The 13472-nt window shown below is 34.2% G+C and overlaps 1 protein-coding gene across 1 annotated transcript in view; it reads left to right on the plus strand.

Annotated features, from left to right (window-relative positions):
* Window positions 1-13472, plus strand: part of LOC132919061 (Krueppel homolog 1) — a 35019-nt gene that overhangs the window by 10322 nt on the left and 11225 nt on the right. The window contains 2 exon segments of the mRNA XM_060980412.1: window positions 1038-1305; window positions 13261-13445. Coding sequence (XP_060836395.1) covers window positions 1038-1305; window positions 13261-13445 — 453 coding nt within the window.

Below are 13472 nucleotides of genomic sequence, written 5' to 3' on the forward strand. Positions count from 1 at the left end.
CTTTCAGTCGGTAGTAAAAAAAAAATATATGTATATATATTACGGCCATCATTGTTGCCGAGAAAATGCAATCAATGTTAAGTGGTTTATTGTTTTTAACCGTAGTTGTTGTAGTATCGTCTCGTGTTTTTTTCTCATTTTTTTTTTTTGCCAATTTCATTTTATTTTACGTGTACGCGACCAAAGCACTCGCATGATGCCTGTGTCCGTGCAATAGTATATACATTATGTAGTATGTCCCTTATTGTATTATACTATAATATGAGCAATTGTTTATAAATATGTGTGTAGTGTGTATTTATGTATGTATGTGTTTGTGTTTTATCTATAATTTAGTATATATAATAGTGTGTTACACTGGCCGGTGACGATGACACGGCAGCAACGCGGAGGCGGCAACGAAGTATAATTTTTTAATTGCTCCGGTTTAATTAACCGCACGGGTGGGTTAAAAAAGCAGCATTTCAATTAATATTTTAGAGCGAAATAATAAAAAAAAAAAGTCTGTAACCTAGTAATTCAACCCTATATACTTGGGGTTTATTTTTTTAATTAATCCCTCGTTTCAACGCGTTATAATACATATATGATCTCGCGCATACGGTTTTAAAACGTCAGGTGTGCCAACCCTCACGGGACCTAATAATATGTGCGGCGTGTTTATTTTACCCCGTATACGAGTATTTCAATTTTTTTTCGGTTCCTTCCCCCTCCACACCGGCAATCCTTTTACCGCGGTGGCTGCTGACACACATAATGTGTTGTACCCCTTTTCGTCACGCGCCCCGTCGTATACCGGTCCCGAACCGGCTCCGTCCTCGCACAGCGACCGCATTCAGTAGTGCTGCTGCTGCTACTGGCATTTTCGTCTCGCGCTCAGAATTTGTTCATTATTTCGATTATTATTACGTTATTATTTTCATCGCAATCGCCGACACCATGAGCGTAAATCCGTCGCTTCCGCCGCCGCCACCTCCGCGGCAATCGTCCGCAACTCCGCCGCGTACCTACTCACGAGCGTTTCGTTTGTGCCACAGATATTCATGCAAAAGTCGGCGGCCATGCAGATGCAAGCTCGCGACTTCGGCCGACCCGGCAGCATCGGTGGTAGTTCGCTTAGTGGCAGCGGCCTAGAAGTGAGCAAACCACATCAGTGCCAACAGTGTCTCAAGTCGTTCAGCTCCAACCATCAACTGGTCCAGCACATTCGCGTCCATACCGGTGAGAAGCCGTACAAGTGTTCCTACTGCGAGCGCCGGTTCAAACAACTTAGCCATGTCCAACAGCATACCAGACTGCACACAGGTACTGAATACAATTTCATTACTAAATATAATATCTGTAGTATACGCGAATATCGAATATTCAGCACTTTCGTATAATATACCTATTATGATTTTAAATTTTAAACAACCGTAGATAACGTAGGTTGTAATGTTACATAATAATAGGCAATAAGTGCGATTCGGTTCGCGTTTGATATGAAAGTTGTAAGTCCACCGGGTCTTTAAAAATTCTATCACTATACAATAAACTATACTAGCAAAAAATTGTGTATGCCTAAAAATTATAAATATATAGATATACATAACAGCCATAACACTTATAACTGGGTGTGGGGTGTAGGTAAGTTTCCAGAATTTTACAGTTGCTCTTCCAACTGTAATTATAGGAAATGGATTTTTGAAAGCAACAAAAAATAAAGGGATGACGTGATTGCAGAGGAAAATAAATAAAAAAAAAAATTCTTTACAGAATGTCTTGCAGCAGTACCTATATACATATATACTGATTTTGCTCTGACGACGAAGTAAAACACAATAAGAAAGTCGAGTAAAGTTGTTATATTGTTTTTAATTCTTACGAGCCTGCGAATTTCCAATCATATCCAACCAATTTGTACCCTCTCTCCCAGTTAAACAACTCTCCATCGTCGCATGGAACTCACCCTATCATCACCCCGTGCCCATCGTCCGTCGTTGACGTTTTTTCTGCAGTTCGACGTTTTCTCGGGCCCATTCACTTATATTATTATGTATTCAAACTTTTTGAAAAGTCTTTTCACCCGCTACCCGTAAAAATTTACCGTTGTGTTCTGTTTCGAGATTGGTGAAAAAAATATATATCTTCCTAAAAGCCGAAACGGTGACGGAGTTTTAATTATACATTTCAACCGATAAGTTTTACAAAATAGTCACGCCGACGTATTTGCTTATCGAATTACCATCCGGCTTTGTCTTTTTTACGATCGAATAAAAAATAAAAATGGAGTATCTAATCTCTCGATTTTTTTACGTTTTTTGTACATTTTTTTTGTTATTAGCGGAAAAATGTTCATACATAATAATCATATGACGCCCGATACTCCACTATGATATTACGAATTATATAATATGCTGCAATTATATAGATAAGTACTGCAGTAGGTATTAATTCTATGCTCTAGTGCAACGGTGACGACGTGCACTTTACAAAACTGTTTACATCACGTATATAATAGCCGTCTCATTCCGTATCGATAATATATTATATTATTATATACATGTAATATGTACAATACAAAGTTAATACAAACATATTATTATAGTCTTTATTTAATTGAACGAGATAAAGGCCTCAGCTTAACTTCGAACACAGTCGCGGGCCGTGTCAGTGAACCGATGTGCAACTTTATAAGCGGTGGACGAGAGGCGTGATCTCCCCGACCACCGCAAAGCCATGTATATCTCTCGTTGTTTAGACGATATGAATTGATTTATTTGCCAATAATGTGTGCAACGTTTTATTGTTATTTTTCTATTTTATGGCCAAATGCGTCAAGTACGGATAATTCATTAAAAACCAAACTCATCGATAAGCGAACAACAATTATTAATTATTATTATTATTATTAAAATAAAATCTAGGTCAATCGTAATTCACGAAATATTAATAATAATTATTCCACGAACACATATAATAATGTGTGAATAATAACAGTAACCATCGTACATAGTAGGCGTATTGAGCTGCGGTACAATATAATACGCGATCCGCCTGATGAAATTTATTTAAATAATGCGTTTGAGCTTTGAAAATTGAAATGTAAATATATCTCTCAACAGTCCATAAAAAAAGATGGCAGTGAGCATCAACAATTTTATAACTGGAAAAAAAAACTAAATAAATAAATGGAATGAAATTAACACGAAAAAAATATAATCATTTTTTCGCATTTCCCGAATAAATCACGTTTCGAAAAATGGTCCATCATTAACAGCTATTCATTCCCGTTAATTTTCTTCCCTTCAATATTCTCGGAGAAAAGTGTCCCCCTTTTATGAATATAAAAAGAGCGACGAAATACGAAAAAAAACCTTCTTGATTTTTCCCTACAGCGACGACCACGGTGGCTGCGTGCACGGACCCTTGTCAACTCATTGGTCGTTTTATTGTTATTTACTTTTAACAGATATTGGAAAAAAAAAGGGCGTTTCGCAAGTACTCCCGCACTGTCGCATAATAAAATAATATAAAAAAAAAACCATCTAAAAAGTTTCCAATTATTCTCTGATAAATTCAATATCATCAACAAGTAGCCTGGCATCACATTTTTGCTCCATTTAATCCTGACGTTTATTAAAAAGTAAATATGTATATTGTATATTATGCAATATACACTTATACATAAATATTTTTAAAAATTTACAAAAAATATTACGATTTTAATTGAAACACACATTATTTTTCCCGTTGTGCTCACTTTGCTCTCTCTGTATAAATTATAATCATAGGTATATTATAGTGTTTTAATCGAGCATCATCGGAGAGACTGTTTTTAATTAATAGCCAAACAAATATTGGTCTTTCCACTTACACACACGCACGCACACACCACTATACTAAATTATTATTATTATTATTATTATTATTATATGTATACGATTCATACGCGTGCGATTAAAACTGCAGCTGCGTCAGAATTGGCTCTCACACGCCACACGTCGACATCGTATGTGTATATAATAATAATAATAATAATAATAGGTAATATCTCACATTCTCAATTCTCACCCCCTCTGGGTGGGGTTTGGCACGCACATGTGGGCGTGTGCGAAATCAAACATGGCTGATGTCCAGCACCGTGTACGCGAAATATGCAAGGGTAAAACGAAGGTTATCGATATAAGAATAATCCTAGAAAAACGCTGATTATTATAATATACCCCTATAATATAGCCATATATACTTACATTGATAGAGTATACTTAATGCGATGATATGATGTACCTATCCCGTAGCATCCGGATGATGTAGTTATAATGTTTAGATGTACCCGTCGACTTCGATTAGCTTTATATACTGCAGTATAATACCTATTATATGTTTTAATACTTCGATGATAACATAACATGTTGTGGTATAAAACAAATGTAGATGAAATGTCATTCTTGCGTTGCGGTCAATATTATGACATTGTTATTATACTCCGTATATGTATAATAGTATAATATATTAATATATAAATATTATATATTATTTAGTGCACTGTACATAGAGCGCTAACGCCACCGAATTAGACTAAACTATACGGCTGAATTGTGTCTTATCACAGTTACGACGATTATTATTAAAATATGTATTATTAATTATTATACTACGAATCGGTGAATATGTTAAAAATGATAATAATGTTATGATAATAACCTATTAATTTTCATCGGAGTACATTTATGGTGAGGTTATAGCTTAGTTTCGGAGTATAAGAGTAAACCGTTAACTATACGATGAAAATTATAAGCGAACGCCCCACATTAATTGAATTATCAACAGAAAATATTATTTATTTTTTTACATAGTAAATATAATATTGTTTGTTTTTCCAAAAATTCCCCGATATTGTTGTTCGGAATAAATCAAATTACAGATCAAACATTACAGCGAACTTTTAATTGTTTTTATACATGTATTTAAATATCTATAACATGATTATTTTTCAATTGCAATTCACAGAATCTACAAATATTTAATTATAAATTAAATTACATATAAAATCATAAAATATGTCCGTTCTCTTTTTTTAGAAAAGCCTACCTTGTCCACGTGTATAAATTCATTTCTATTAATATCCCTCAGAATTTCTGAGCTTTTAAATTCCCGCGAATGGTCAATTAATTATGTGAAACTAAATAAAATCGGCATCGAATGAGAGAAAAAATATGCACATCCAAAAATTTAAAAATAAATAAAATTTTAGCAACGGCGGCGGTGCGAAAATATGATTTTGGTTGGGCTCCGGCGGGAACGAATCGAATTACCGAAACCAATTTCCGCGTGTACGCCAATCTCCGGTGAAAAATATTGTCGCCGACAAAAAAAAATATCACCGTAAAAAATAATTATTATTATTGACACGTGGCAGTAAAACTCATTATCCGTGGTTGTCACATTATTATTATCATACTTATATTTTATTTTAATACAATATTATAATGCGTTTAATACTCAAGTGTGATATTTGTACCTACTACGCGTGTAAACGAATGCAGTCACTACACGCGGACATTTTTAAAATCACCAATCACTATGGGGGTTTGTGCAGTTGTGCTTCGTCGCCAGCCGAGAGAGAAGTATGAGCAGTAGAGAACTTTAATAGATATGACATGTATAAACTGTAAACCACAGAGGCGATCAAACCGTGTAAAAGGTATTTGGTGTATTTTCTAATATAAACAAAAGCGGTACCATATTATGTAGGTAAAACGCTACTATAACACAAGTACTATGTGTGATGTACACTACAACATAATATAATATATTATGATTGTCTATTAGGATATGTGCGCGAACGTTATTATCAGCGAATTACAACTTCGTAGGCATACACACAGTAGAGGTCATATTATAAAATATTATAATATTATACCTATATGGAATTATTATATATTACGATATGGACAACAGTAGCACCGGTCAGCGACATCGACGACGTAGGCGTTCGTGTATACGTTACACGCGTATATAAAAAGAAACACCCTGAACGTACCTATAGGAATTAATTCGAATTATTCGCAATAATTTCCAAATAATAGAAATAATAATATATTCACCGGAAGTACCGGCACCAGTTCTGTAGCGATGCGCTGTGTATATTATGTACGACCGCGTAATGACCAGCGGCGGTGGGAAGAACAACTGTCTTCGTAAAGGTACGGAACAAACGTTGAAACGGCACGCGCGGACGGCCGAGAAATAAAATATTATTATAGAACACAGTAATACACTACCTATACCTATTTGTATAATATATTAATATAAAGACGTCCGCCGGACACGTCCCGTGCGGCGGCGGCCGACTGATTGGCGGCAAATCGGCAATAACTGGCGCACGGCGGGAGTTTAACTGAAAATTTGCATATTATAAAATATATTTTTGTTATTATTACGGAGTTAACATTTATTAATACCTAATACTTAAATGCTTACAATAATTGATCATTTTTTTTTGACATATCTTTTTTTAGAACATAGGTCCAAAATCTATACTAGGTCTATCTATATGTCTTTATCGCTGTACCCCATGAAAGACGGTCGTAGAAAATCCGGCGCATAGTAATCCGGGTCCGAGTTGTAAATCATACAGTACTATAGCTGAGTCTCAGGAAAACAATTAATTTTCCTTTTCATTTCAACAGACTTTGGACTGTGTGATATTTATTATCTAGTATAGTTTCAAATATTATTAGGTTAGGAAAATGTTTTATTTTATCATCTTTGCGTGCTTTTTTTTCAAAAGTATTATTATTTGATATTAAATTGAACTAAAATTTACTGTAATTATTTCCGATCCAAATCAAATGCAGCCACAAAAGTCAGTTCAGCAGTTCAGTGTACCAACATTAATCTGAACCTTTAATCTTCTTACTTAAATTACTGACGTCTTGAATAATAATTTTAAACATAATTTTTTTTATAATTATAATATTATAGATCGAGTAATAACTATTTTAATAAAAATAAATTACTAGTGTATACATAGAAAAATATTCTTGGTTTCAACAAATTTAATACATTTTCTTATACATGTATAAGCTAAGTTATTTTAAAATCTAAATACGCTATTCATAATGATAGTTACGACTTGAGAGAACTACGGAAGGTCTAATTTAATGCCATTATTTAGTTGGTGAAACGTCCTGGTATATAATAACAAAATAAAGAAAAACATTAGATAGATAGGAAGATAGGTACCCATATTATTTATAAAAATTAAATCTAGAATAAACAAAACGAGATTTTTCGATAAAAACTCATGGGCTAAAAATGTATATAATTATACGCCCCCTCGGGGTCGTGCATAATGATTTATCTTTAAACGTTATACCTACTGACACAACTCGTTTGTTCAAACGATTACAACGTTTTATTTTTTCACGTAAACGAAATAATACTTCTCGGTTGTTCATAACTAATGAAGTACATATAACTTTCAATTGTTATTATTTTTTTCAAAATTTAATTTTTAAAGATTTTTTTTTATATTATAACGTTTGTGTTTGATAAGTTTAGTATATATATACATACTTCAATATCACCGATTTACAAATACAAATACACTATATTGTATTATTATAAAAATATAATGTATTACATATTATAGTAATATAGTGTATTAAAAGTGTGTCTAAAACGTTGTACCTTCAACTTTGTACACATAAAATGTGGTGGGGATCACATATTACGATGATATATTGATATATCATTATAATAATATAATATAATATGTATTCCTTACGCACGCTCAATGGTTAATGATAACACGTATTAACTATTAACGAGTTGATTTACCTATACATTAAATTAGTTATTATACTCATTACATATTTTATAGTGATATATTATATAATAACAATAAACCTATATATTACCCCCACCCATCATTTTTTTAATTTAAATTTTAAAATTCAACGTCATTGGTATACTTGTAAACTTTTAAACGACGAGTAGGTATGTATTTCGCATGTTACATACATCGTCGGTATTATTTCGTCTAAAATAAATAGGAATTATTGATTTCCATCATGTGTATGTGTGTACACAGTTCTATCTTTCTCGTACGGTTTCTCTCGCTCTCTGGACCCTAACCGGGACGCTTTTTAGACGAAGGAAAGGGCAGCGGGAAATGAAATGGAAGTGGCGGCGGACACCCTTTTTGATGGTCGTCAACGTCGGATGCGGTGGCGGCGTCGGCGTTGGTTGCGGTGGGGGTTAAATTGCTGCATCGATGGCCGCGCGAAAATGGGTTTGGTCTAGCCGTGGCTAGCGATTTCACTATTGGTCAACACGTTTGTCTATGCGCTTCGCATTCACACACTGTGTCACGTGGCGGCAGTGGCGGTCGTGTATTCTGCGTGTACTATTATTATAATAGTACATCACTACGATGACGTCATCAAATTGCGATTTTCGGTTTACATTATTGTCTGAACTCTTGAACTCGTTTTTGTCTTTACCACACCGAAATACAACGTTCATTAGTAGGTGCATAGGCAGAAATTAAATAAGTATAACCGAGAAATAGAACGGTATTATTATTATTTTTTCATATCATATATTTTGGTAAGACCAATTTAATCCAGGAAACCCGAAGACATTAGTGGACGATACCTGCTGTGTTCACGGAAAAAGGGTTGAAAAAATGTATAAGTTAAAACTCACGCAAAACGTACGCACTTAATTTCCGTAAAAGGGTCACGATAATAATATAAGGTGGTAGTGAGTGTTTAAGTTTCTTACATTTTTTTTTTGTTTTTTTTTGTTTTTTTTTACGTTTCGCATAACACAGTTAATTGTGTAGCCCTTGTCCACGCCCATCGTTGTCATCAACCGCACGGTCATTAGCATATAAACGAAGCAAAGGCGATACAATATTATTATTATTAAGTGTCCGGAAAAACGGCAGAGCCTTTTTTCCGTATAATAATAACAATATTTCTTTGGGCAAACGACAAGTACTTTGTAATCGTATTCCGGTCACGTATTTTGCGAGGTGAGAAAAAGTGGTTGTTAAAAATTATGCTACTTAAGTTGCCTCTGTACAAATCGATCGTTTCAAATATTTTTATTTTGTGTATACCTAGATGTAACGATGACAGTATCGGAAAATAATTGTTAGTTACACCCAAATGTGAAACAACTACCTATAATAAAATTACAATAATATTTAATCTATATATGTATATAACATTTAGCGTGCATGCGCACGCACATCTTTCCATTTTTTTCTTTGTCGCTCCAAAACAATTTATCCGATAAATATCCGTACACACGTCATCAGGTATATACAGATACCATCTAAACGTCGTTGAAGAAACTTACGTTTGTGTGTATATAATATATAAAATATGTGCCTATATACGTATATATGTAGGTACGCGCGTTGTATTGCATCTATAATATATATGCACTCGACCCTCATATTTTATCACTATATAAAGGTACATGCATGTATATTGTATATATATATATAATATGTACGTGTTGTGTGAAATATATATTATAATATCTAATATACAAGACTACAAGAGTGTGATCGGGCAATGTTCCAAGTCCGACGACGGCCGATGTCCCGCTCGTTGCACGGCGTACATTGTGTGTATGTTTGTGTTTATAAGGTGCAAGTGAGTATGCGAATATTGAGTGTGTGTGTAGAAAGTGTCTCCGAACAGGGTCACTTTAGGTCTAGCTCGCGGTGTACGATGATTTACGGCAGAATTTATCGACATTATACACGTTGGGTTAATGAAAAAGTGGACAAAGTTCATTAAGTATGTAGATTCAGTTGAACACTTCGAGGCAATAAATTATCGGTCACGTTCCGAATGGATTAAATCGACTTATTATACCTATATTTCTTTTTTTTTTACATATTGACGGGATTACTTCTTTGCTTACTCGATATATTTTTTTTCTTATTTTTTTCTTATTTTTCCAATCTAGCGTTCGTTATATGTATATATAGTGTGCGTGTGTATATATATGTATATATTTATATATATATATATATATATAGAGAGAGAAAGAGAGAGAGAGAGACTTGTGTACGCGCACTGTAGCGGTTATAGGACGCGTACACGTAGAGAATGTTAACGGAAAACAAGCCGTTTATGGGCACGAACGACATTTATTGGACGTAGGCACGCATCGGTAAAAAGAAAAAAGATTATAATAATCCACCCAACCCGCTCACAAACGTATACCGCTTATCTTAACAGATTTTTCCTCTTTTTATCCGTCCAATTTATGTGTACACAAATACGACCGTATAATACAATTTATCATAATATTATATAACGACGGGTCTAGGGAAAAGGTATATGTTACATTATTATATTATTATGTAGACATGTAGAAACACGTCATTATAATATATATTATTGACAAAGGTAAATATAGGTAATAATATAATATAAAAAACACGGGATAAGTTCGGATATTATAAAGTTATATGATGCTGTTAGTGTGGTTTTCAAGGTGATCGCAACTATATAATGTTATAATGCTGTAGTTGAAAGGTCAAGCTAGTATATACGGACTAATGCACTAACAATATTCTATAATCAGTTATTAATTCCCAGCCACAACTCAGCATTTTTCGATTTCAATCAAATCATTATATTATCAAAGTGTAATACACCTATAAATATTAATCGTAATCGTTATTAATTATTATACATTTACATAATTAATATTCATAACGTATTTTTTAATATAATATTTTAACTGTTATTGAAAAATATCACATTCGTTAATACTCTGCAGTAGTTTATAAGAAAAATAACTATTGTAAATGTATACGTTAAGAGCTGTAATGCGCTAATATAATATTGTGGTAACTTGTGTAATAATAATATATAAACCGATATTATTAAGGTCTGACCACTGAGATTTTACATCATTATTCGTATAAATACCGTGTGATTTAAACGATTGAAAACCACACGAAAAAAAAGGTCGGCAAAAGCCAAAACACTATCTACCACGCGACCACCAACAATAATAATAAAAGGTCTTTTTTCTCCGTTTTAATCCCGTCAAAGGGTTGAAAAGGGACTAAATTCAATTATTTATATTGTAGTCGCTTTCTGCAAACAATTACTGGACTTTTTTTTTTCCTCTTCGCAGAACTTTTTATTGGAAAAACAAAATAGCCATCGCCCCAGTTATATTGCCACTTATACCTATCGCCAAACCGTTTTACCGTGTTATTATTATCATTGAATATTATTATTATTTCACTTTGTTCGATTAGACACACACGGACTATACAATTACCTATATACGAGATGTTTTATGTAAAACGTAATTTTTAAACTCCACACATACACGCGATACGCGTAAATGTAATAATCGTAACAATACTATTGCTGTGTGTAAACTTATACATATAATAATGTAAAATATTATATACAAGCGCGCGCGCGTGTGTGTGTGTAGAGAGAGACAGGACCGGACAATAAACGAAAAATACTATTGTCATTAGCCGCTGTTGTGCGTGCGGGCAATCGACAGGATGACGTATATGAATTTCGATATTGTACGCATAATATATTTTATTATTTTATATTTTTGTGGACCCCAGTGTTTTAAATCATTCTAGCAGAGCCGAATTGTTTTTTTGACCAAAAAACAACGCGGTGCCAGGGACTGTAAATAATATTATAATAATGAAAACACGCAAAAAACCGATGGGAATTGGACAAAAAATAACACCGCCGCAGCGAAAAATATGAACGATGCGATTTATGTGTCCACCCGTTTCGGTACATAAATCTCGTGACATTGTATAGATGTATTATACGCATACATGTGCATATATATACAGAGTTTTTTGTGCCGTTTTTCCGAAAATCATTCAGGGAAAAATCCACCCGGTCTGCCACCCGCGTGTTTTTTATTACACTGCCCTCAATCACGTTTGTTTTGGCAGCCGTATACGTCATTTTAACGTGATTATATAATACACATCAAGTTTATGTATAATATATATAGGTAATAACGGTATGTCGGTATATATATTATATACCATATCGCATACGTAGCCTCCCCCAATCAAACAAACAAACAAAAAACAGTTCGGAATATAAAACTGTACGATAAATAAAAATGTATTACATTTAGGTATGTAGGCACTAGGCGCATTCTGCTTTCACGCACATTTATAATATTATAGATACAAGGATAATCGTCGGTTGTTTGTACACACTACAATATTTTATTAAGTACACTCACTGCTATAGCAGAAGAGTATTAATAGCGTTCGTTTTAAGTCTACCACGGGCCTTTGCAACCCGCCTTTGTGTGCGCGCATGGGTTCACTATTCAGCTAGTACTATAGTTATACGTGGTCCGCACGTTAGAATTTCCATGAATACTCTCTCACGGAAGACGCGCTAAGAAGCGTAGTGAACAAATAAAATAATAATAATAAAAAAAAAATAAAATAAATAAATTAGTGAATCAAATGAAATACTCGCGCTAAAACAAAGGCGTCCGCGGGGATCGCGTTGCAGGCTGCGAAAAGGGGTTAAGACGAAAGGGGAATTATTATATTTGTTGGTGCAAAAAACGCACATATCCGGGTAAAATTACCATAACGTGTCGGTAAAAATGTAACAAAAGAATATCTAATTGGATACGCGCGGTTCTCAAGGTGCCGCTGCAGTGTGTATCACTCGCGGCGGGACATACACGGGAGACGGCAGTGCAGTGCGTACTATAATATAGGTATAGGTCCACGCATATTATATAATAATATAATATAATACGCACTGTTAAAAACAAAAAGGGTAAAAAAATATGAAAAAAATAAAATAGAATAATATAATACTTATAACGACGACTACGAAAAAAAAATCAGATGGCATCGTACTAACGTGTTAAAACAATAGCGGCTCTTCCTTCCGCAAAGGACCACATTTATATAATATTATTATATATCGTTGCAGTGCTCACGTACCTATACACACGCTACATAGTACATCGAGTACAGCGCTGTATAATGTTTGTCAGTATTTGCATATGAAACGGCTGCGCGTATGCGACTGCAGTATAACCGGTTATGATGGCATTTTTTTTTTTTTTTTTACTATACTTTTAAGTTTTTGTTTTCTTCCGACACGCTATTATTATTATTGTGATTACTGTTGTACAGAGACGGTTAAAACGCGTATTATATATATTTTCGTTGTTCATGTACATTATTTTGTTTTCGTTTTACAGGAGAACGACCTTACAGATGCCATTTGGCCGAGTGCGGACGAGCTTTCATACAGCTGTCCAACCTGCAGCAACATCTCCGCAACCACGACGCCCAAGTGGAGAGGGCCAAAAACCGGCCGTTCCACTGCACCATCTGTGGCAAAGGTTTCGCCACCGAGTCCAGTCTGCGCACCCACACGGCTAAGGTGAGGAGACGTTGTTTCGATATCATT

Source organism: Rhopalosiphum padi, chromosome 2 (assembly GCF_020882245.1).
Source record: "Rhopalosiphum padi isolate XX-2018 chromosome 2, ASM2088224v1, whole genome shotgun sequence".
Taxonomy (NCBI): domain Eukaryota; kingdom Metazoa; phylum Arthropoda; class Insecta; order Hemiptera; family Aphididae; genus Rhopalosiphum; species Rhopalosiphum padi.